Genomic DNA, 26,504 nt, shown 5'->3' on the forward strand with positions numbered 1-26,504 from the left:
TAAACTTCTATTCACAAACAGAAGCTTATAGTTTTTGAGTCCACTTATATTGTGTAATATTCATATTAGCTAGAGATCCAGTGATAGAATTGTAAAGAGACTACCTAAGCAGAGAGAGGTAGGAGAGGAATCTTTTAATCCATTCTAATATGAATACGGGTACCCCATTTTTTGAAGAAGTATAAATCTCGTGACTATCAGAAGCTTTGCTTGGCTTTTGTAGAACCATTGTATCAGATTAATAATCCTGAATTGGACTTCGGTGTTCTGAACTTGAAACTTTGACCACACCTTTCCATTTAGTCTCATTCTGAAATCTTAGCTTAACACTGCAAGGTATAACCAGTTGTTGCCTTGATTAATACCTGCTCACAATTCTCAGTTGTACTAATATGTAGTTGTACTTTTATGAAGGAATGAAGGACTCTAAAATAGTTTTGCTGCAATGCTATAGCAAGTTTTAACACCTCCTGGAGTTTCAGATTTTATAGTGGTGAACCTGGACTCTCCCTGTTCAACTTGTATGGTCTTACTTGCTATGTTTAAGAAGTTACTGCGTTTGCTGCAGTAGAATCCACCCAATACTGTGTGATGAGGAAGAAACAAAATTTTATGTCTGGTAAAATAGCAGCTGCCAGAATTAGTTATGCCTTCCAAATGTCCACTCTGAGTCAAGACATACAGCTTTGCCGGTGTTTGAATCCCATTTCTGCTACTTACTAACTGTATGGCCCTGGGTAAATTATACATTCTGTGCCCCATTTTTCTTAAAATGAGAATAGTAATAGCTCCTACTTCACAGAGTCGTTACAAGTTTTAAATGAATATGTTAGAAAATTGCCTTGTATTTATAAATGTTAGCTGTTCTTAGCTATTATTATTACCAGTGCTTCCTCAGTATGTGCTTCTGTTATAAACATTTATAAACAATCAATCATAAATGTTGATTTCCATGCTTTATTCTGTTGGCGTAACGGGAGAGTCCCTCCTTTATCCGTCTTCTAGATCTACCACAACATGCTGTGCAAAGTATACATGTAGTCCCTATAGTTGAATGAAGCTACAACTGAGATTTACTATATAAAATACATACCATGTTCTGTTTTTGAATAAAATCAACTTTAGTTGTAACTCATTGCTATTAGAATTTTTTAAGTGTTTTTTTTTTTTTTTTAACGTTTCAGAAATTGCTTTTCGATAGATAAGCTGAATGGTTGTTACAAAGATATGTCACTTAGTATCTCACTTCTTGTTTTCTTTCTTTTTTGGTGTGCCGGTGATGGAAATAGTGCCTCAGTGTGTCTGGAGAATAAATGTGGATGTTCCCGAGGAAGCTAACCAGAATCTTTCGTTCAGTGCTGCCGAGCGGTGGTGGGAGCAGACAGACTTGACCAAACTCATCCTATCCAGCAATCAGCTTCAGTCGCTTACAGATGACCTGCGACTCCTGCCTGCGCTTACTGTTCTTGATGTACGTTGACCGATGATGGGTCATTAGTTGAAGAGACTACAGAGGTCAAGTTAAGCATCGATATGCAAAAAACACATGTTTAATTGATAGAATACAAAGAGGAATAAGTTATTGGTGGGCATAGCATGAGGGTTCCGAGTGCACATACTGAACATCAGGCTTCTATTCTCATTGGCTGTGTGACCTTTGGAAGGTTACCTCCTTGTGCTTCAGTTTCCACATCTATAAAACACGACTAAGATTACTACCTATTTTTAAAAATTATTTTTAGATTTAAATACATTATTGCATGAATCTGTATTTAACAAGTGGTTGCTGTTGCTCATCTTATTTTGTATTGCAGTTATTTTTCTCATTATTCTAGACATGAAAGCAATACTTGAAATTACATTTTTTTAACTTGTCTTCAACACTGACTTGAATTATTGAACTTAAATTTTTGTGTGTTTATTCAAGGACTATATTTTAGTCTCATTTAGTCTCATTTTTTTAGTCTCATTAGTGTGTTTATTTAGACTATTTAGTCTTGTCATATTGTCAAGGAAAGCATGAGTAGTTTGTTGCACAGTCTATGGAGTTCTGATGTACTTAGGAACATCAGAAATCTTCTAGTTCATGTCTGAAAATGTTGACTCTGGTCAAATTTCCAGAGAAGTTTTTATTTTCTTCATTTGTAAAATGAATGGATTGGCTTAGGTGGTCTCTAAGGTTCCTTGTACCTTGAAAATAATATGAGAACATGAGAGGTCCCCCTCCTCTTTCTCTCCCTTTTTTTGATATGTTGACATAAATCATACTATCAAGTGCTATTAGTTTTTAACCCTCTTAAAGGTATAGCTATGTTTTTAAAATATTAGTTTTTAACCCTCAGTGAGGTACAGCTATTTTTTTAAATAGTAATATTTAAAATTGATGACATATCACTTCATGATTTTGAACAGAAGTTTGGTCACTTCAAATTACTTTTCTTCTTTTATATGTAGAACAAATTAACAGTACTCCAACTCTGCTGTTGAATTAGAATAACAATTATTATTGAAGAATTTTGTACAATGGCAAACTCATATATGGTTAATTATGACTAAGATATTGACTGTTTTTAAATAACTTTTAGATACATGATAATCAGCTGACATCCCTTCCTTCAGCTATAAGAGAGTTAGAAAATCTTCAGAAACTTAATGTCAGGTAAAATTTAAGCTTATTTAATTTCAGTGTTGCTAATATAAGGGTGTAAATCTGATATTCTTAAATTTTTTTCTAACATCAGAAAATATTTTTGTATTATCAGAAAGTGGTAAAAGAGAAGAATTTTAAATTTCCTCAGATTATTTTTTTCCTAAGATTATTTTTGTTTTTGTTTTAGAATTACATGTTTTTCTGATTTTAAAAATATAAGGCCTATTTTTTTTCTTTTTTGAAGTACTTTGTTTTATTTATTTACTTTTTTTAAAAAAAATATTTATTTATTGAGAGAGAGAGCGCATATGCACGCCTGGGAGACAAGGACATAGAGCAGGGAGCCTGAGGACCTAGGGCTTGATCCCAGGATCCCGGGATAATGATTTGAGCAGAAGGCAGACACTTAAGAGACTGAACCACCCAGGCGGTCCCCTTTTTGTTTTATTTTTATGTAACAATTTTTACTGGGTATTTTAGTAACTGTATTGTTGATATCTCAGGTTTTAAGTTACTGTGATATTCTAAAAGAATAGAATATTTTTTTTAGAATATCAAATTCTAGGAAATAGGAATTTTGAATAGGAAATAGGAATATTTTGAAATGATTCTTTCATTAATGGTAAAAATGTCATGGTTAAAATATTAGTAGTATTTATTTATTTATTTATTTATTTATTTATTTATTTATTTGATTTTATTTATTCATGAGAGACAGAGAGAGAGGCAGAGACACAGGCAGAGGGAGAAGCAGCTCCCTGGGGGGTTATCTGATGTGGGACCCCATCTCGGACCTCTAGGATCATGCCCTGAGCCAAAGGCAGACGCTCAACCGCTGAGCCACCCAGGCGTCCCGAATATTAGTAGCTTTTAAACTTTTCTGAGAACTCCTGGGGTTCTATAGATGTGCTTCTAGTACTCATTGGTAGGTATATGGGAAGCCAGGCAGCTGAAGCTCTGGCTAACTTTGTTTGCTTTTCAATACACACCTAGACTTTCAAGAAATAATAACTATCTTACATGTTATGTATACACAGATTAGAGGAAAAGGGATTTGGGAAGATTTCACTTAGGAGATTACAAGGTTTATTAAGTGTTCAAAACATAGTTTGAAAAACTGGTTTATAAAATTGGTATGGTTACAGATCTATCTAACAGCATAGTCAAGTCTTAGTGCTCTGCAGGTAAGCTAATTGCTTTGAAGGAAAATGGTTCCTTAAGTTACAGTCCTCATCTGTTGAAAAAATTACATAAATCAGCAAAGATACCTACATAAATGGTGCTAATTATTTAGAGCTACATCAAACCCTCTTCCCCATACAAGTCCAAGGCATGGATGTGACCTGCAAAGTCAAGAATGGGGAGGATTGAGAGAAGAGGTGAGGGAGTATGGATTGGGTATGGCAATGGCTTTAGCTTTGGCTTCCAGCACTTTAGAAGATAAGTGTTAGGATGGAGGAAGTAGATGGAGAATGGAGTCGAAAAAATGTGTAGCTAGAAATGTATTACGTCTCTGCCCAACTATGTCCCTGTGACATTTACAAAGATTTCAATTAAGTGTCCAACAGTAATAGCCAATTTTTGACAACTGTTTAGTGGTTTTAATTTATTTTAGAAGGTATCTTGTATTTTTGTTTCAACTACTTTTATTTTTGTATAATTTAAGGTTATTTTTACCCCATTGTATTTCTTACGTCATCCTGTTATTTGTTAAATAATTGTAAATGGAATAAAAATAGAATGGAATTCCTAAGTGAATAGTTGAGATAAATCTGGGAATAAGTTAAATCAGGTCATCTCTTAATTACCAGGGAATGTATCATCTTTAGTGACTTGGGACATCTAAAACAATAAACTGAGTAACTCTACAGAAGGACCAAGTTGAAAATTTAAGACTAAGAACAAAGAGAGTGAACTTGCATATTACATTTAACTGGACATGCCAGGCCCTTAAACAGAAATAGCTATTTTTGTCTTGAGTGCCAGCTTGAAAACATAATCCCCGTAGAAGCTGTAGTGTATGTGTGCCCATATCTCTGTTAAAATTCTAAAATTCAGATATGGGGCACCTAGGTAGCTCAGTCGGTTAAGCATCTGGCTCAAGTGATGATCTCAGGGTCCTGGGATAGAGCCTTGTGTCAGGCTCCCTGCTCAGTGGGGAGTCTGCTTCTCCCTTTCCTGCTGCCCCCCACCCACTTTGCTCACACATACTTTCTTTCTCTCTAATAAATAAAATCTTCAAAATAAAATTCAGATACAGTATGAAAAATTAAAAGAGTCCAGTGTATCCTTCCACATATAAAATCAAGAGTAGGCTCTAAGGAAGCAATCAGAAGTTCACAAATTATTTGGTTTTAAACCTTTATTTCTTTGTTTTCTTTGAAACTCGATTACTCTAGATGACTATAATTTTAATGAGATACAGTTTTTGGATGTGAAGTTTGATAAGTTTTTAAAATTAGTTATCCTGTTTTATTTTTTAAAATGAGCCCATGTAGTTAGCAAAAATACCTTTACAAATATTTATGTTGTTACCAAATTACTCAGCATTTATTTTATTAATCAATAGCCATAACAAACTGCAAATACTTCCTGAAGAAATTACAAATCTAAGAAACCTGAAAGGCTTATATCTCCAGCATAATGAACTAACTCGTATACCAGAGGGATTTGAACAACTTTTCAATTTAGAAGATTTGGTAAGTTGTGATTTTTGAATTTTTATATAAGTTGGGGCTGATGGGATTTTTCATCAGGCCAAGAAATTGTATATATGATTGAAATAATGAAAAACATGGACAGCTGATTATATGACTAGATTATCAGAAACTATGTTTCCGTTAGATTGCTCAATCAGTAATTGTAAATTTATTTTTCCTATTTTTTCTTATAAATTCACCTTAGGTTTTAATAAAAGAAGAGGGTATGGAAGGGGGTAATAAGGATGACTGTTACCAGAGGATTTTATGACTTTGCAAAATAGAAAATAGGTGTCTTTAGCATAAATGAATTCCCATTTCTATACCCATTCCTTCTTCATTGTCCCCATAACTCTCCTGTCCTTTGAGTGTCCAGACAGTTCCCTTTAAGTCCTGTCTTTTCTTCCCTATTTTTCAGAATGTCACCTTACCTCACAAAATTTTCATTCTATGTCATATCCTAAATAGAGATAACCGCAAAGCAATACAGATTTATTTTAAGAATAATGAAAACAATAGGCACATAGCTTTGTTCTTTACAAACAGCAAGGTACATAGTTTTATCTTCTAGAACACATATGGAACTATGGTTTATTTAAAAAAAAACAAAAAACAGTACCTTCTCTGAAGCCATGTTACTAATAAGGAATTCAGGATTTTAACGTAAGTCAGTTTGACTGCAAAGTGTATCCCTTTTTTTCTCCCACATACCCCTGAAAGAGTAAAATTCCATTGTAAAATATTCGATCTGAAAGACTTTAGCTAGATTAGATTAGTTGTTCCAATATGTAATCTCTACTACACATAGTTACTTCCTCTTATATTCTTGTTCTTTTCCCTATTACATATTTTCAAAAACTTACTTATGTCACTTTAAAGTTTATTTCTCATTGGGATCCCTGGGTGGCGCAGCGGTTTGGCGCCTGCCTTTGGCTCAGGGCGCAATCCTGGAGACCCGGGATCGAATCCCACGTCGGGCTCCCGGTGCATGGAGCCTGCTTCTCCCTCTGCCTGTGTCTCTGCCTCTCTCTCTCTCTCTCCCTCTCTGTGACTATCGTAAATAAAAAAAAAAAAAAAAAAAAAAAGAAAAAAAGTTTATTTCTCATTAAAGGGAAAATTAATTCTTTTACCTCTTTTTTTTTTCCTGTAAATACATCTTCCTTGGTATTTCCCTCATCTGCTCTAGTGTTTGAAATCAACATATATAACTCTCCTCAACCATTCCTTCAATATCTGTCTTTGTCGTATTTCAATCTGATCAGATTGGACATAAGGTTTGGAAAGTGAAAGGCATAGGTAGATAAAATGAATAGCTAAAGAAGGAGCCATCAGTTTTCTTATAAAATTTAATGGTAAAAGATAGTAATTGATACATAAAAAAAGAAAGTGTTTATATTAGCAAGGAAACCCAGTAAACTATAGCAATTCCCAGTTGTTTCCTTTTTATGGGTTCCCAGATAGTCATTTGCATAATGAAAGGATATTTCAGTTGAGAATTGTGTTCTTAAGGACACAGTATTAAACCATAAATGTGAACAATATATCACATTAGAAATATAAGCATATTTAATAATTTAAGCAAGTACTATTTCTTAAAGTTATATAAAAACTTTAGCAATGGTACTAAATAAATATTTATTGAAGAAGTGACAGCATACTGATTAATTTATATGTAAATGTTACATGTTTTACATCTAACTTACTAACTGCAATAATTAAATGTTTAACTTTATTAGTAATTTTGTTGATTAGGGTTCTTTAAATACCTTAAGAATTTTTGTGAATTAATATCTTTTCTGTGTCAAAAACTTTTTAACCTTTTTATTTTGAAATAATTTTAGATTTACAAAAATGTAGAGAGTACAGAGAGTTCCCATAATTTGACATTTTACATACTCATGGGACATATGAAAAACTAAGTTATTAACATTGGTACAGTATTACTAACTGCACTATAGATTTTAAGATTTTCCTAGTTTTTCCACTAATATCTTTTTTTTTTTTTTTTTTTGTTCCAGGATCCAATCCAGAACACTATATTGCATTTAGTGTCAGTAACATTTGATATTACAAAATATTTATTTAGTTGTAGTCTGTTGATTATTAGTGTTTCGTGTCGGAGTTATAGATTGTTGTTTCTTGTTGTAGACTGATGTCATTTATAATAGTAACTGTTTATAAAAAATAGCTGATCTAGCGTTTTTACCTTTTTCTGTCTTCTTAATTGATTTAGAGTTACAGAATGCAACTGTTTAATGTTAGACTAGATGAAAGTCTTCAGAGAACAAGTTCCCTTAAGTCATTTTTTTCTTATTCACTATTGCAACTGGCCCTACTTAACAGTTGGCTGATTGCTAATGGAGTACTTACACCTTATTCAGATGTCATAAGAATTATCTGATTGTCTTTTAAATGAAGTTTCAAAAAAAAATTCTCTCAAAACAGTTTATGTTTTAAAGAAAAAACGGAAGCAATAACTTAAACTGGTAGACATTCGATAAGCAAACTTGAATGAAGAAAAGTAGTAGAGAGTAAACTCCTGGACTTAGTCAAAGCAGACTTGCTGAGGTCAGCAGAAGAACCAAGAGGGAATATTTTTTTCCTTAAAAATTAAAATGTCCATTTTCTCAGCTGTATTTTTTTTCAAGAGTTTCCTTCCTTGCAAAGATATTTTTCATTTCATTTTACAGTTTACCCATAGTTTGCCTAATTTTTCACAGATATTAAAAAAATATTGGATGAACAAATAGATTTTTAATTAAAAACATAATGCATTATATAGCATGACTTAATAATAACAGAAACCTTTATTTAAAAAAAGAAACCTTTTTGTAAAATATTTCTGAAGTCAATTCTTTCTGATTCCTTTCTGCTACATTATTAGGGATATGGTGGTCTCATAGAACACTGAGGTAATAAATGACAGACAATTTTTGAAATTGTCAGTGATTGAGAGTTACAAATGATTATCACCTCTGAAATATTCTTTCTTTGTGTTGCAATCTCCTCAAAATCCTGGAATCACTTTGAGGCATCCATCATTTACTTATTTATTCATTCATCCTTTCTCTTTCTAAAGGATATTTCCAACAATCGTCTTACAACTGTTCCTGCTAGTTTTTCTTCTCTCTCCAGTCTGGTGCGACTCAACATTTCCAGTAATCAGCTGAAGAGTTTGCCAGTGGAAATAAGTGGAATGAAAAGTAAATCTTTTCTATTTTAAAACATACATAAGTGTGAAGTTGGTACAACTTATATTTAGAAAAATAAATTGTAATATATTTACAATTATTACAATGTTACAGGGAAGTAAAATAATAAATTTTATGGTGGTAAAGCAAATAATAGCAGGTAGTCATATTATTTGCAGACCATTATTGTCTAGCTTAACTTCCTAAACAGTTACCATCAAAAGCATATTTTGGCATATCAAAAAGAAGAAAATAAGATATGATTATGAATCACGGTAAAACTGTATACCTGAGATATTGATTAGAGTTATCTCTTCATTCATTCATTCATTCAGCATTCAATAAGAGGTATTCCCCTCTCATAGGTGATTCTCCTGGTGGTTATGTTATAGCTTGTAGACTTCTTGTAGTCCAAAGGAAAGACATCAGGAGATGGTGTCAAAAAAAAAAAAAAAAATGGCCATCATTTTTTTTTTTTAAGGTTAAAATAGTGGTTTTATTGAAGTTTACCATTGAATCATTGTGTTGAACATATTCTAGAACTAATATTAAGGGATAAAAAAAGATTGAAGGTATGTTTCAGTACCTTTTAAATAATTACACTTAGTTCTCTTAGAATTCTTGATGTAGAGGGCAGAATCATTATAGTGAGTCTTTTGTTTTAAAGACAAACTATCATTATTTCTTGGTTGATGAGCATACTGTGTGTCAGCTGTACACTGTTTACCTTATCTAGTCTTTTCTGCTAATCATGTATAACCCCTCTTCATTTTTTTTAAACCTCCCTTTTGTGGAAGTTACAGGAGTGATTTTGTATAGTTGATTATAGATCAGTTTGAGATAAATTTGTAAAATTGTGCTCTTTTTACTTTAGATGAATAGTCATTTGTTATTTGTAATAGGAATGTGTAAGTTAAATCTTCCATAAATTGAGTTGATACTTTAGGGGAGCCTTTACATGGGATAACAGTAATTGAAACTTTGCTTGTCTTTGCTGTTTTTCAATAAAGGTGCTAAAAAGTAGAGCTAAAATAAAATACATTATCTTAATATATAAGAAGCTTGGATTTTTTTTTCATAAATTGGACATTTCTTGAGAGATGGGAAAACAGGGAAATCAGTAGAAAAATACTTTGAATTTATAGCAGTTTTTCCAATATTCTATATAAATGATGATCGAACGCTTTCTCCTTTTAGCCATGACAGTGATACTTTTAAACTGTCACTAATAGGGCATATACGTGTTTTTTCACCTTTAACAACTAGACCCCAAGAACAATATCTAACACTTTTGTGGTTCTTTTTAACTCAAATGCTTTTACATATATTGTTTTGCCATCACAAAGTTATATTAGGTTAGAAAGATGTATGTTTTTTATATTTTAGAGATTCATAAACCTAGGCTTATAAATTATCTTATAAAATGTAGAGCCAAGGCTTGAGTTATGAATCACAACATTTCTGTAAGGGTTTGAATCCTCTTACTCCATCCCCATTACTCTTTCCACTATGCAGTGCTTGTATTCTCAGTACTCTTAAATGCAAACAATTGTGAAGACTATGGTGTCTGTTTTAAAACAAACTTTTCAAAAAAAAAAAATTGAACAAACTCTTTTTCATAGAATTTCCTGGATTTGGGGTGGATCACATTGTGACATTTTTAAAAATGCTCTAGCCAAATAATACATAAATTATTATAGCATTTGTTGAAAGTAGTGCTATTACATTTGTTTTGAAAAGCAGGTAGCCTCTTTAAATACTAAAAGAAGCAGTCTAAGGCAGTATCAACTTAGACTTGCATTATATTAAAATTTGTAGGCTCAAGTACAGCAAAAAAGTTGTAAAATGCATATCACCTATTCAAACTAGAGGATTGAGAGTGAATTGCGGAAAATATGTGATAGCCATTATAAGTGGAAGAATCTGAGACGTGGATTAGGGAGAAAGCTGCTTATGAAATGCTTAAGGGAAAGAAGACCTTTACTTTTTTCCATTTTTGTTTTCTTATATGCCTTTTAAGAAAGAAAAATCCAGGAGGTAAGAGAGATGTTGCAAGTAAGAACATCCTTCTCGAGCTATAGTATGCATTCTTGTCCATAGTGTTAGCTGAGATGTTAGAGAAAGGATGTAATTTAAGCAAAAATAGGAAAAGAAATGAAGACCAGGAGGGAGAGAGAAGACAGTATGGATAAATGGAAACATAGGACATATATGGAAATCCAAGGCTTTTTGACAGAAAGTCAACTTGCTTAGTTTAAATACTTGTGTCTAATACTAGCTAGTTACTTGACATCCATTCATACAGTTTGTATGCATGCATGTTTATGTCTTTACCTGAAGCTTTTTCTTTTTAAAGGTGTATAATTATTATAGGGGTGCCTGGGTGGTTCAGTCGGTTAAACGGCTGACTCCTGATTTCACCTTAGAATATCAGGGTTGGGAGATCAAGCCCTGTGTGGGGCTCTGTGTTCAGCACAGAGTCTGCGTGAGATTCTCTCTCTCCCTTTCTCTCTGCCCCTGCCGCTCTGTAAATCAATAAATCGATCTTAAAGAAATAAAAGATATATAATCCTGAGGAAAATAATATCATAGTGTGTAGTTTATATTTTTAGAATACCTTAACAGAGTACTAGAGTGTTTTGTTTTTTACCATTACAAAGATAACTTGGACTATCATTAAACATCCTTAAAAAAAGAAAAGATTTTATTTATTTATTTATGAGAGACACAGAGAGAGGCAGAGACACAGGCAGGGGGAGAAGCAGGCTCCATGCAGGGAGCCTGGTGTGTGGGACTTGATCCCCAAACTGTGATCATGCCCAAAGGCAGAGGCTCAACTACTGAGCCACCCAGGCGTTCCTATTAAACATCATTTTAATGCCATTTCCCTTTAATTATAATTAAATATAAAAGCAATCAATGTATGTTTTTTCCTTCAGTATTATTCTAGGATTCTTTATAGCAGTATATAGTAGCATGGGTTTGTAATTCTTCATGACGTACACATTCTTTGAATGTATACATAATTATAGACCAATATTTTTCTTTTTATTAAAGTATTTTTGTTTTTCACTTACTATGTATTGTAGGATTAAAGCATTTGGATTGTAATTCAAATCTTTTAGAAACTGTACCTCCTGAATTGGCTAACATGGAATCACTAGAATTGCTTTATTTACGGAGGAATAAATTACGTTTTCTACCAGAATTTCCTTCTTGTAGATTATTAAAGGTAATATTTATCTATTTATTTATTTGTTTTTTAAATAATAAATTTATTTTTTATTGGTGTTCAGTTTGCCAACATACAGAATAACACCCAGTGCTCATCCCGTCAAGTGTCCCCCCTCAGTGCCTGTCACCCATTCACCCCCACCCCCGCTCTCCTCCCCTACCATCACCCCTAGTTCGTGTCCCAGAGTTAGGAGTCTTTATGTTGTGTCTCCCTTTCTGATATTTCCTACCCACTTCTTCTCCCTTCTCTTCTATTCCCTTTCACTATTATTTATATTCCCCAAATTAATGAGAACATATAATGTTTGTCCTTCTCCGATTGACTTATTTCACTCAGCATAATACCCTCCAGTTCCACCCACGTCGAAGCAAATGGTGGGTATTTGTCATTTCTAATGGCTGAGGAATATTCCATTGTATACATAAACCCATCTTCTTTATTTAAAGGTAATATTTAGTTGATTACTAAATAACTATATATTTTCCAAAAGTTAATTATGAAAATGAAATTTTTAATCTTGTTTTAAATTGGGAATATGTATTATATGTTTTCCCTATATGTTTCAGAATTTTAATGACTAAATACGTTAATGGTATTGTTAGCAGTAGATTTTTGTATTTTTATTTTTATTTATTTTTTAAAGGTTTTATTTATTTATTCATGAGAGACACACACACAGAGAGAGAGAGAGAGAGAGAGAGAGAGGCAGAGAAACAGGCAGAGGGAGAAGCAGGCTCCATGCAGGGAGCCCGGTGTGGGACTCGATCCCAGGTCTCCAGGATCAGGCCCTGGGCTGAAGACGGTGCTACACCGCCGAGCCACCCAGGCTGCCTGATTTTTTTTTTTTTTTTTAAAGAAATCATCAAGTTTAGGAGTTTGTCCTTCTCATCTGGGGAGTAGTTTATAACTGGAGAAGTAGATGATGAGGCTAACATAGTAAGGTGGAGCCATACTGTAGGACACCCGTAGTACTAGGAAGGAATATGTATCTAATTTAAGTTGCCACATCTCCTGTTTACTTGACCATAATCGAGTCTGTTTAAAGTTAATTACTTTCTTTTTGTTTTAAGTATATAGCATTAGCATTGTCTTTTAAATTTGTCATAAACGTTGTCTTTTAACATTGTTCTCCTTCATGTGTTTTTGTATATTAGAGTTAAAAGGGCTTCTCTTAAACAGAATGGTGGCAGTGTTAAAAGGAACTGAGAAAGTTATTTAGTTGAAGATTAATTATCCATCTGATAATTATAGATTCTGTTAATGGGAAATCACTATATTTAATAATCACTAATGAGGAGCACCCAAGTGACTTAGTTGGTTAAGTGTCTGACTCTGGGTTTCAGCTCACGTCATGATCCTCAGGGTTGTGAGATTAAGCCCCATGTCGGGCTCCCTGCCGAGCATGGAGTTGGCTGGAGATTCTCTCTTCTGCCTCTGACCCCTTCATGCACTTTTTCTCTTACTCTCTCTGAAATAAACCTTAAAAAAAATGATTACTAATTAAAATGTTGAATAACAACAAACTAATTATAATTTCTTATGCTTATTCCAACTTGTTTTTAAAACTTTAAATTTTTTATCAGCATGGTTCTTGGATTTGTATTTTTATTAATTCTATAAATGTAGTTACTAAATCATTTCTGTGCTTTGGTTTGTAAACTTTGAACTTCCTGGCAGATTAAATCTTTAATTTTTTTTAATTATCAGAAAATCCTTGAACATGTTCTATTTTTACATTTTTAGCTATAAGATAGCTTACTTGTAATTGCAAGCTTAAGTACCTGAATTAATTAGAAACTTATGTTTTTTCCATGTTTTTCAGTGATTTGAAATTAAGATTTCAATTTTATTTTTAATATCTAATATAAAATTGAATACAGAAATACATATGATTGATCTTTGGTTTTGTAGGAATTACATGTAGGTGAAAACCAGATTGAAATATTAGGGCCAGAACATCTTAAGCATCTGAATTCTATCCTTGTGCTAGACCTGCGGGATAATAAGTTAAGATCTGTTCCAGATGAAATTACACTACTACAGTCTTTGGAAAGGCTTGACCTAAGCAACAATGATATTAGTAGGTAAGTTTAAAGATCAAATGAATAAGAAATCATGCCTGCATTTGCTTATAATTCATTAGTTAATATTAATAAATAAATATTTGCAAAAATGTAGAGATCTTTTTTTTCTAAATTCACTAAATATTTATTGGACAAGTGTCATATGCAGACCTACAAAGAATGGTTAGATTTGATCCTTGGCAGCAAGCTTAAAGTACTGATAGAATCAGGTATATTTATAAGTTACTCTGATTCACTCAGAACAGAAACTGAGAAGTCAGGATTTTTATGTTCACTGCTCTAGCTCTGACTCCTAGATCAGTGTCTGGGTAGATAGAAAGTGCTTGATAAATATTTGTTGAATTCATTAAATGAATGTGAAGCCATGGAAGAGATATAAAATGCTTTGAGGGCTTAAAGGAAACATAGGAATCAGCAATTTATTGAAAGGAGTTGGCAGCCTTTGTAGAAGAACAAACATTCTTAGCTGCTGGATGGGACTGGGACTAGGGTGAGGCAAGTTAAGTTCTTATAGCATAAAATTTAAGAGCACACTCACTTTCAGGATCCTGCCTTGCTCTAATCCACCATATGATCTTTCAGGGATGACTGTGATTTTTAAGTGCACACATAAGGTGTCACAGTGATTCACTTGGTGGGACAAAACTTAAGCATGAAGAAAACTTTGAAAGTTCAGGAAATTGTAGGGGTATATATAGAGAACTGCAAGGAATTGAGTTAACCTGTTTAGTAGGGGACATTTAGGGAGATGGTGAGGAATTAGGGCTTGAAAGGTAAGTTGAGGCCATGTGGAATAAGTCCTTAAAATGCCTCTGAAGAGTCAGTTTTCCTTCATGAAGAAATGAGGAGCTACTGAAAGATTAAGAGCAAGATCAATTTGATTATAATCTCATTAAAAATATAAATTGGTGATTGTGGGGTGAGTACAGTTTTTGTGGGTACGAATGGTTTTGTAAGTGGGAAATAATAGATTATTAGGGAAGAATTTCATTTGGTTACTTGAACAAAATCAGAACGTTTAGTATCCTTGAATATGGCTGTCTTGAATCACTGATTTATTCAAATTTACTTTTTACAATTTTTATTTAGCAAATGTTTTGTAGCTCACACTTTTTTTTTTAGCAATCACAGTATGACAGTTTCAAAACAGATCTCTTTTTTCTTTTACATGTTCAGCATTTATCTGAAAAGGAAATACTTATGGCCTATGTTTCTTGGACTCTCTTTGACACTATTATAAGATATATAGTTGGTCATGTGTTGTTAGTTTTATACTCAGCTATTCAGTTGAATTATACTTAACTCTTCATGTTAGCCCTGAAATCATTTTAATCTTTTTGTAGTCTACCCTGTTCATTGGGAAAACTCCCTTTGAAATTTCTGGCGCTAGAAGGGAATCCTTTGAGAACCATACGAAGAGAAATTATAAATGTAAGCATATTTGGAATTCACTTCTGGTTTTTAAATTTGAAATTCAAACATACATTTTGATCTATGAAACTGCAAGGTATGTCTTGATGAATATATGTCTTCTCTCCACCTTTTCAGAAAGGAACCCAAGAAGTCCTAAAATATCTGCGAAGCAAGATTAAAGGTACTTTTCTAATTTTTTCCTGTATTTTGAAGGATAGTATGAAAGATGGCGAAACCTAATAGTATATAAATTTACATGTATTGTGAGTGTAAATTAGAGGAAATGGTCCCTGACAGGTGGTTTTAATGCTGAATCCATACAGGCCATAAATATGCTGAAATCATAAAAAAATCCTTAATTTCACAGTAATGCTTTATCTTTAATTTCTTTGATTTGTGTTATAGTATGTCAGTTGGAAAATAAAAGATTCAATAAACATCCTAGTGCTTTAACTTTGAAAAAAGAGCAAAACTTGACTTTTATGATATGGTATAGTATATTAATTCTGTTGACTAGGAGGCATATTAACAATTATTTGAATACTTGCTTCATACATAGTTTTGCTAAGTTCTGACAAGAATAAAGATAAAACACATTTTTCAGGATATGTTAATTTAGCATGAATATGCATCAAAAGAGAAACTGATACTGTACATTTAATTTTTAATGCCTCAATAAAATTGTGCTATATCCCAATTTTTATTTTATGTGTGTCATTGTAGGATACACGAGTATATTTAAAAAGTCAGCTATACTAATGTATTGCTGTATAACACAGTCTACAACTTAGTGGCTAACCTATAGCAAATGTTAATTTAGCTCACAACTCTGGTTATGCACAGCCTAGCTTAACACCATATTGCCAGTCAGTATATGTTAAATTAATAATTGTATACTTCAGCAATTTCCATTTACAACCGTGGTCTTCAAATAAATTAACAATTTTCTAAGACTCTTATTTCCTGCTAATCAGGGTGTTTCATTTCTTTTCCAGGTATGCTTTCTCCTCCAGAAATTAATTTTTATTAATTATTCTGATATGAATCAGTTAGAAGTCATAGCGAAATAATAAAAACAATTTTTTAAAATATTTTATTTATTAATGAAAGACAGAGGGAGAGAGAGGCAGAGACACAGGCAGAGGGAGAAGCAGGCTCTATGCAGGGAGCCTGACATGGGACTCGATCCTGGGTCTCCAGGATCACACCCTGGGCTGAAGGTGGCGCTAAACTGCTGACCCACCCGGGCTGCCCCAAAACAATTTTTAAAGACTTAATGTTTTTAGAGTAGTTTTAGCTATACAATGAAATTGAGATATTTCCCATATATCCTCTGCCCCCACACATCCATAGCCTCTTCATTTATAAACATCACTTACCTGAATGGTATATTTTTTTCCCAAGAATGAACCTACATTGACACATCATCACATCCCAAATCATAGCTATGTTGGACTTCACTCTTGGTGTAGTATATTCTATGGGTTTGGACAACTTATTCACCATTGTAATAATCATACAAAGTGTTTTCACTGCCATAAAAATCTGTGATCAGTCTGTTTATCCTATTATCCCCTTTATCAGCCCATCTCTGGAAGCCATTAATCTTTTTCTCATCTCCATAGTTTTGCCTTTTCCAGAATGTCATGTAATTAGAATCGTCCAGATTGGGTTCTTTCACCGTGTAGTATGCATTTAAGTGTCCTCCATGCTTTTCATGACTTGATAGCTCATTTTTTTTAGCACTGAATAATCTATTGTCTGGATGTACTACAATTTATCTATTCACCCTACTAAAGGGTATGTTGGCTGCTTGCAAGTTTTGGCAATTATGAATAAATCTATTCTTTTTTGCATGTGGATCTCCTGATATTTCAGCACCATTTGTGGAAAAGACCTTCTTTATTCCACTGTATTTATTGCCTTTGTTCCTTTGTCAAAGATGAGTTGACTGTATTTAGGTAGTCTTTTATGTGCTCTTTGTTTTATTTTTTTTTGTCAGTTTTTTACTGTCTCAGTTACAGTGGCTTTATAGTAAGTAAGTCTTCAAGTTGCATAGTGTCAATCCTCCCACTTTGTTCTTCTCCATCAATATTGCATTTGCTATTTTGAATCTTTGGCTGCTTTATATAAACTTTAGAATCAGTTTATCGCTATCCCCAAATTACTTGCTGGGATTTTGATTGGGATTGCATTGAATATATCAAGTAGGGAAGAAGGGACTTCGTGACAATATTGAGACCTTTTATGGAATATCTCTCCATTTATTTAATTCTTTGATTTCATTCATCATAGTTTTGTAATTGTCCTTATAGAGTTCTTATATATATTTTGTCATATTTATATATAAGCATTTCATTGGGGGGGGGATGCTAATGTAATTACTATTGTGTTTTTAATTTTAGATTCTACTTATCGATATAAAGGAAAGCAGTATACTTTTGTATATGAACCTTGTATCCTGCAACCTTACTATATAATCACTTACTAGTTTCAGGAGGTTTTGCTTGTCCCATCTTATGGATTTTCTGCCTATGATCATGCCATCTGTGAACAAAGGCTATTTTATGTCTTCCTTCCCAATTTGTGTACTTTTAGTATCATTTCCTTACTGAATTGCAGTATCAAGGACATTTCAGTATGATGTTCAGGAGTGGTGAGAGGGGCATCCTTACCTCATACTTCATCTTAGGGAAAGGGTTCAAGAGTCTCACCATTAAATATGATGTGAGTTGTAGAGTTTTTGTAGATACTTCTCGGTAAGTTGAGAAAGTTCCCCTCTATTCCTCGTTTACTGAGAATTTTTATCATAAAGGAGCGTTGGCAGTTGTCACATTTCTTTTTAAAAGGTTTTATTTATTCATGAGAGACAAAGAGAGAGAGGCAGAGACAGCAGAGGGAGAAGCAGATTCCAAGCAGGGAGCCTGATGGTGGGACTCGATCCCAGGACCCCAGGATCACGCCCTGAGCCAAAGGCAGCACTAAACTGCTGAGCCACCCAGGCTGCCCATGTCACATATTTTTTTTGGTTTTTAGCCTATTGACGTGAAGCATTACATTGATTTTTGAATGTTGAACTAGACTTAAATTCCTGGGTTAAATACCACTTAGTCACAGTGTATAATTTAAAAAATACTTTTTAATATTAAATTTGCTCATATTTTGTTGAGGAATTTTGCATGTATGTTCATGAGATATAGTGCTTTCTAGTTCTTTTCTTGTAATATCTTTGTCTGCTTTTGGTTTTAGGTTATTGTTGGCCCCAGAATAAGTTAGGAAGTATTCTTTCTGCTTCTGTCTTCTCAAAGAGATTATAAAAATTGATAAAATTTCTTCCTTAAATCACCAGTGAACCCATCTGGACCTGGCTTTCTGTTTTGGAAGGTCATTAAATATTCATTTAATTTCTTTTATAGATATAGGTGTATTCAGGTTCTACGTTTCTTTTTTTGTGAGTTTTGGCAGATTGTGTCTTCCAAGCAATTGGTCCATTTCATCTAGATTACCAAATTTGTGGGAATAAAGTTGTCAATTTTAGAAAATTTTCATCATCTCAGTGAGAATTTTCACACTTTTTAGCTGTTATGGATAATGGTGTGATAAACACTTATTTACAAGTTTCAGTGTGAGCTTGTGTTTTCATTTCTCTTGTGTGTATATCTAGGAAATGAAATGAGTGAAATTGCTGGGTCAGTGGTAAATTTATGTTTAGTCATTTGAGGAACTGCCAGACTATTTTACAAAGCAGCTGCACCAGTTTCCATTCTTATCAGCATTGTATGATTTTATATCCTCACCAACACTTGTTGTTTTCTGACTTTCTGATTCTAGATACCCAGGTAGGTATGAAGTGGCACCTCACTCTGGGATTCTTGCATATTTCCCTGATGACTAATGATGTTGAGCATCTTTTTGTGTGCTTATTGGCCATTGGTGCATTTTTAGAGAAATGCACCAATTTTCAGACCTTTTGCCCAATTTTTAATTTGTTGTTAAATTTGTTGAATCTTTTTAATATTCCGTTATAGTAGTTCTTTATATAGTACAGATATAAGTGTCTTGTCAGATGATTTACAAATATTTTCTATCCCTTTGTGAGTTTGTTTTTCATTTATTTTGTTTGTTTTTCATTTCTTGATGGTGTCTGTTGAAACATTGAAGGTTTTTTTTTTTAATTTTGATGAAGTCAGGTTTTTTTTCTTATTTTCTGCTTATGCTTTTGGATTCATGTCTAAAAATCCTTTGCAAAAACCTACTTTATGAAAATTGGTTCCTATATTTTCTTCTCAGAGTTTTATATTTTTGCTTTTACATTTAAGAACTTGATCCATTTTGAGTTAATTTTTATATATATAGCATGACATAAGGGTCCAATTTAGTTCTTCTGCATGTGGCTGTCCAGTTTCTTTGCACCATTTCTTGAGACTACTTTTCTTTCCTCATTGAATGGTTTTGTCATTTTTATTGAAAATCAGTTGATACAGGGTTCATTCTGGACTCTCAGTTTTATTCTGTTGATCTGTATGTCTGTCCTGTGCTTGTACCACAATCTCTTGATTATCATCGATTTGTAGTAAGTTTTGAAATCGGTAAGTGTAAATCATCTATTCTTTTTTCTCAGGATTGTTTTAGCTATTCTGCATTTTTTCAATCCCATATGAGTTTTGGAATCAGTTTGTTGATTTCTACAATGAAGTCAGCTGGGATTCTGATAGGGATTACATTGAATCTGTAGATCAGTTTAGGGAATATTGCCATCTTAGGTTTTTTAATTAAAAAGTCGGTAAATGCACATGGTAAAAAAAAAAATTCAACCAATATACAAGGATATACAATAAAAAGAAAATCTCTCACATAGTTCCCTCCCAAGGCATGATAAGTTCCCTCTTTACATTCTTTCTGATGCTGATTATTAAAATTAGCTCTTTGAAAATGTTGAGAATACTCTATCTCAGTATGTTGTCATACTCATATACACATGTTTAAAAAATAATGCTAGGTTTTGTTGTGATTTAATATTGCCTATCTGCTGATCTAAATTGGCAATATATATTTCATATTCTTTAAAGTGACATAACCAAACTGCTAGGGTACTTCTAAATACTAAAGCATTACTTAATACTGATATATATCTTGGTGTCTTTTATTTTTATTTGATACGGTATTTTATTCTATGCTACTTCTATAAATAAAATATCCATATGATGTTTGCATAAGAAAACTAGCTTAATGATTATTGATTAGTGAGTAATTAGTGAGCTCCATGCAAGAGAAATATACTTCACAGTATTCAACAAATGTTCAATAAAAGCCTACTGAAGGGACACCTGGGGGCGCCCTGGTGGTTGAGCGTCTGCCTTTGGCTCGGTGTGATGGCAAGGTCCAGAGATCTAGTCCCACATCGGGCTCCCTGTGAGGAGGCTGCTTCTCCCTCTGCCTGTCTTTCTCTCTGTGTCTCTCTTGAATTAATGAATAATTAAAATCTTTAAAAAACAAACAAATAAATGCCTATTGGGCTGAAGCAAGACAAGGGGTACTACTATTTGTTTTATGTTCTTTTGGTGTGCTCTCTGCTTTTAACTTATGAATGCTAGGACTATTTCATTTTTTTCACTGTAGAAGGTTAATAGTCATATTTTACTTCTGTTCAGATGGCTTGAAATCTCTTGCAGGTGTCCTGAAATATACCTATTTGGTAGACATTTGTGGGAAGTAATACTTTTCCTTTGTTAACAAATTCCTTCTAATAGACCATATTATTTTTCTTCTCTCTTTTTTAAAGATTTTATTTATTTATTTGAGAGAGAGAGAGAGATAGATAGCAACAGAGACAGCAAGAGAGAACATGAGCAGAGAGGATAGAGAGAAGCAAGAGCTGGACGAGGGGCTTGATCCTAGAACTCTGAGGTCATGACCTGAGCAGAAGGCAGATGCTTAACTGACTTAGCTACCCAAGTGCCCCTCCATATTATTTTTCTTAAGAGGAAGGATTAGTATCATTGTTTCTTCTGAGAGATTATAGTTATTTTCTACTCCTAAATTTCTACTCCTACCTATAGGTTATTTTCTACTCCTAAATTTTCTTAGGATAGGATTTATTAGAAGATTTTGAAGCCATATTATAGTAATTTTATCTATTTTCTATTAATTAAATAATAAGTTCTAGACGTAGATTTGAGTTATTAGAAATAAAGTATATGACTAAAGACATTCTCACCAATAATATCTAGAAGTCATGTGTACCATTTTTACTATTTTCAGGAATTTAGAAGTGACTTTATAGTATAAATATTGTTTTCATATAACTTTTCTTTTGCCAGATGATGGACCTAACCAAAGTGATTCTGTTGTTGAGACTGCCATGACACTACCAAGTGAATCCAGAGTCAATGTACATGCTATCATCACATTAAAAATATTAGACTATAGGTATGTAATTTTCTTTCTTTTTTTTTTTTTAATTTTATTTATTTATTCATGAAAGACACAGAGAGAGAGGCAGAAGGCAGAGACACAGGCAGAGGGAGAAGCAGGCTCCATGCAGGGAGCCCGATGTGGGACTTGATCCAGGATGTCCAGGATCAGGCCCTAGGCCAAAGGCAGGCGCCAAACCGCTGAGCCACCCAGGGATCCCCGGTATGTAATTTTCTTAAACACTGCAGAACATAATAGGAAATTTTGAAAAATAATCCTTCAGATGAAAGGAAAGTTGGTGAGGAAGTATTCATCAGAGTGTATTGGTATTTAGAATAATAGCAATTGCAGAAACAGTGATGAGATAAGAGCATATTAAAAGTACAGTGGACTTAAATGACCATTCCTTCAGTGATTTGTGTTTATTATGCTTTAGAGATAAATGATTATTAATATTGACATTTTTAAAATAAAGAACATTTTATGATTGTAAAAAGAGTGACAGTATTGTCTGGTAATGTAATTTTTTGACTCAGTAACCAACCTCAAGAGAGGATTTTATTTTTGTTTATTTATTTATTTTAAAGATTTTATTTATTTACTTATGAGAGACACAGAGAGAAGGCAGAGATACAGGCAGAGGGAGAAGCAGGCTCCCTGCGGGGAGCCTGATGCGGGACTCCATCCCAGGACCGACCCCAGGATTCCGCCCTGGGCCAAAGGTAGATGCTCAACTACTGAGCCACCCAGGATTTTATATTGGGAAGGTCTCTATTAGCAAATAAGAAATTAGTATTATTTAGTTAATGTAGACCTAAAGCTGGCAAAGCATTAATACGTATAAGCCAAATGATAAGCCATAATAATATGCTCTAGTACATATGTATTAAACCTGGAACAATTGCAGTATTGGTATAAAAGTTGAGACAGAAACCTAAAAATGTCTATTTTATGGACGTGTATTTGATTCCGAAAAGAAGATACCTATGCAAAGATTGTTAGGTACTCTTTCAGTACTGCCTAAGGCAACAATGATAGAAGTAACCAATACTGTCAAAGCTCCTACTGTGATTAGCTCATGTCTGGATATTATAATGAAAATACAAAAGGATACAGACTGAAGTTCCAAGTTCAAGTCAGGTGACCAGATTTATTCAGTTATTCAGTCTTCAGATTTATTCAGTCTTAATGTGTCAGTAGGAACCACCTTCTCAGCAGTCAAGATACAGTTTCCATTTCAGATCTGTTGTTTCATTCACCTTGTTTCCACCTCTAGTCTGACATTCTTCATTGTATATAGAAATCACTGCTTAAGCCTACTTCCTTCTTTGTAACACAAGAGAATAGTCTTCCATACTTAATATTTGCATCCCTCTTTTCTCATAGCATAACATATGGTAGCTTAGCATGTCTTTTCTTCCACATAACATACTCATTTATTCAGTAGACATTTTTGGAACCTGCTACGTTTCAAATCCTATGCTAGGTGTCACAATACACTGACTGATGATAAGACAGACTTAATTTCTGCCTTAGAATTTTCTTTTCCTCACCCTTTATTCCTTTAACCCTGGATATCATTTATTGAGTTCCTGTTCTGTGCTAGGAAGGTATTTTACATATGCTGTTGCTTTTAATCTTCCAAAGAATCTATAAAGTAATATTGATACAATTGTATCTGAGATAACCATTCCTACTTTTTAAAGTCACAGATACCACAGAAGTGTTATAAAGATAGCACTGAAAACCATGCATCTTATTACATTTTTTGATTCTGAATTTATTGTAATTTATTTTCCTCAGAGACTTTAACTGGAAAGGAGTATTCCATTAAAATATAAATGAATTCTCAATCTCAAGGCCTAAATGCCTTCAACTAATTTTTTTCAAGAGTGTGAATCTGCAGTGTTTGATTACAATAAATCAGTTTCCCATGACTTAAGCGTTTCTGATTGAAAAAGTAAAAATGCTTCATCTGCACAATAAAAAATAGGGCCCTACAGCAGTAGAGGCTATAAAAACTGAATTTAGGGTGTCTTTTTACCTATCTGTATTACAATGCCTTTCTTACAGATTTCTCTATATTGGATGTTATATGTAATAATTGTTTCTTCTTCGTATAGTCATTAGTTTGACATCCCATTAATATTTTTCAGTAGATGATGTATTAGTCATAAACATTATAAAAGAAGAATGTAGGGCTAATTATAGCATCGACATTGTTAAATCTGCAAATGTCAGAGTACTATTATACTTTTATTTAATATTAAATGTATATTTTATTGAAAATCTTATTGAAAAGGAAATTTATTTACATTTGCATTTGCGAAAGATCTGGCCCATGTAATATAACAGTGAATAACTCTTCAGATTCTAATTTCACAGAACTGAGGTTAAGAGAAAGTGAATTTTTAAAAAGCTCCTTAATGGTAAAAAAAAAAACAGGAATAGTTTAGTCTAAGGCCACTACCCTGTCTACCTTGTCACATGCTAAAGCAGAGAGAAATTGGCTTAGGTGATGAGAAACAATTTAGTATAATGTTGATAATGCTTAACTTTTAAAAATGAGTATTACCTTGCAGTTAATTATTACATAGCTACATAAAGTTGACAGATGGTCCCTGTTAGAAAAGGGACGACAACAGTTTTAAAATTACAGATTTAGTTCTATTCTGAGGTAGAAGAATCGACTTCCTAATTACTGTGTCTATTTACTATATGATTTCTAAACATCTTAGACTCTGAAGATACATGTTTTTATTCACACTGAGTATGTGAATGCTCAAAAAGCATGATACAGTGTATTGCGATATGATATGGTGTCTAAATTCTTCATGGTTAGTATTTTGTGAGTTTGTAGGTTTTTGTGACATTCTTTACAGAGTTTCAAAATGTTCTTCATAAGCAACTGCTTTGCTGCCTTGAAAACTCTTATAAAATCTTTAAGGGCCTTTAAAAGTGAAAAGTGATAATCATATCTTTCTGACTGCTAAGAATGATGCATTTTAAAACCATTTTTCATTTAGTGATAAACAAACAACTTTAATTCCTGATGAAGTATTTGATGCAGTAAAAAGCAACATTATCACTTCCGTTAACTTCAGTAAGAATCAGCTATGTGAAATTCCTAAAAGGTGAGAGTTGTTCATGATGTCATTTCTATTAAGTTGTGACTCATCCTCTGGTGTGTTTGCATCTCAGTAGCAAGAGTAATTATTTTTTCATAGTTTTCTAGTAGAAGTATATGTAGAATTTTTCTTATTATTGATACTTGAGGGATTTAGCAAAATTCACCTAAGTATTCTCTGAGACATATTAACATTAGTTCTGAGAGGTATATTAGTTTTTTTAAATTTGGTTTCTTTTTCGTTTACAGTTTAAACATGGAAAATAGGTGTTAGAATTATTAGTGCAAAAGTTTTAAGACACAATCCAAAGCCAGGGCCGTGTGGATTAATAGGAATTTTCATTTTGGGCTTTATGCTAATGAATTGCCAAGCCACTGAATTTTTTTTTCACTGACTATAAAAGTAATAAAAAAACAATTAATTCTGTCAATATTTTCTTCGCAGAAAAGAATACTTCACTATCAAATATTACAAGTCACGGGCATTGTACTGTTCAGTATGTCTTGAAATTAGTTATAGCAAAATCTTTAGGTTATGAGAGAAAATTAGTATAATATTGAACTTTTAAAATGATTATCTCGTAGTAAACTATATACCCAAAGAGAGTTGACATATAACCTTGCAATTAAAACAACAGTATGGGAAACAGGATAGGGTGATGATAAAGAACTTGGACAATGGAGTCAGTTACATGTATCTGAATCCCAGATCTGTGAGTTGTGTGGCTTTGGACAGGCTAACTAGCTGCTCTTAGTTTCCCTACCCATGAAGTAAAGATAAGAAAGTAGCTATTTTATAAGAATTAAATTAAATGACATGATCCACACAAAGTACTTAATTGGTGCTTAGCCCTTAAGTACTTAAAAAAAAAAAAAGATGATTGGGAAAATAACAGTCATCTGACTGTCAAAAATATTGTTTAGATGTTAAAATTTTTTAAAAAGACAAACTAACTTGCTTTCTATTTTGCAGAGCATACTTTGGAAAATATATATCTTAAAAGTCAATTAACTTTGAAATTCCATAGCAGAAGGAGATCTAGTCCATCTACTTCTCTCTTCTTTAAAGGGCTCTGTGGGTACTGGACGGAAGAACTGAGCAGTTAGATTTGTCCTCAGTTAGTATAAGTCTGCCTGGGGAATCCTGGGTCAAAACTGGGAATGGAGGTGGAAGGAGCTAAAACGCATCACCTTCATCACTTTCTCATTTTACCTCACAGTCTGCATGTGCAAAACAACAGTGTTTCTCGACACATTTTTTGGCAATATAGGGAGCCAAAGAAGAAAGGTAGTCAGGACATACCGTGATCCTGAGAGTTTTCCCTCTTAAATTTTTATTTCCCAAGTATACTTTTCACTATATAATTTCCTGGTTGTGAAAATAATACTTATTCATAAAATTTTGGACAAAATGAAGGGACAGATCATTTTTAGTCCCATCGTTGATTTATTCTGTTCATGGCATGTTTTATTTCAAGCTATTTCCCATTTAGAATTACCTATACCATTTCTATCTTAACTGGTTTCTTTATCATAAGTGTTTTCCTCTGTTATAAACAATACTTCTAAAATCTAAATTATCTAATACTATAAGGTGGTTAATGATGGCAATGAATAAAACAAAACATACTATTTCTTTAGATCAGATTTCCAGAATTACTTCAGTACATATATGCAAAAACTTTCCAAAA

The 26,504-nt window shown here is 33.1% G+C and overlaps 1 protein-coding gene across 4 annotated transcripts in view; it reads left to right on the top strand.

Moving 5' to 3' along the window:
* Window positions 1-26,504, top strand: part of LRRC40 (leucine rich repeat containing 40) — a 49,365-nt gene that overhangs the window by 13,370 nt on the left and 9,491 nt on the right. For 3 of the 4 annotated variants that reach the window (XM_041748026.1, XM_041748029.1, XM_041748030.1), the window contains 10 exons: window positions 1,290-1,471; window positions 2,586-2,659; window positions 5,220-5,349; window positions 8,429-8,552; window positions 11,630-11,772; window positions 13,687-13,859; window positions 15,203-15,290; window positions 15,408-15,453; window positions 21,593-21,701; window positions 24,713-24,820. In XM_041748026.1, the coding sequence (XP_041603960.1) occupies window positions 1,290-1,471; window positions 2,586-2,659; window positions 5,220-5,349; window positions 8,429-8,552; window positions 11,630-11,772; window positions 13,687-13,859; window positions 15,203-15,290; window positions 15,408-15,453; window positions 21,593-21,701; window positions 24,713-24,820 (1,177 nt within the window). The remainder of the gene's footprint in view (window positions 1-1,289; window positions 1,472-2,585; window positions 2,660-5,219; window positions 5,350-8,428; window positions 8,553-11,629; window positions 11,773-13,686; window positions 13,860-15,202; window positions 15,291-15,407; window positions 15,454-21,592; window positions 21,702-24,712; window positions 24,821-26,504) is intronic. The other variant, XM_041748028.1, reaches the window with a different exon arrangement.

Source organism: Vulpes lagopus, chromosome 3 (genome assembly GCF_018345385.1).
Source record: "Vulpes lagopus strain Blue_001 chromosome 3, ASM1834538v1, whole genome shotgun sequence".
Taxonomy (NCBI): domain Eukaryota; kingdom Metazoa; phylum Chordata; class Mammalia; order Carnivora; family Canidae; genus Vulpes; species Vulpes lagopus.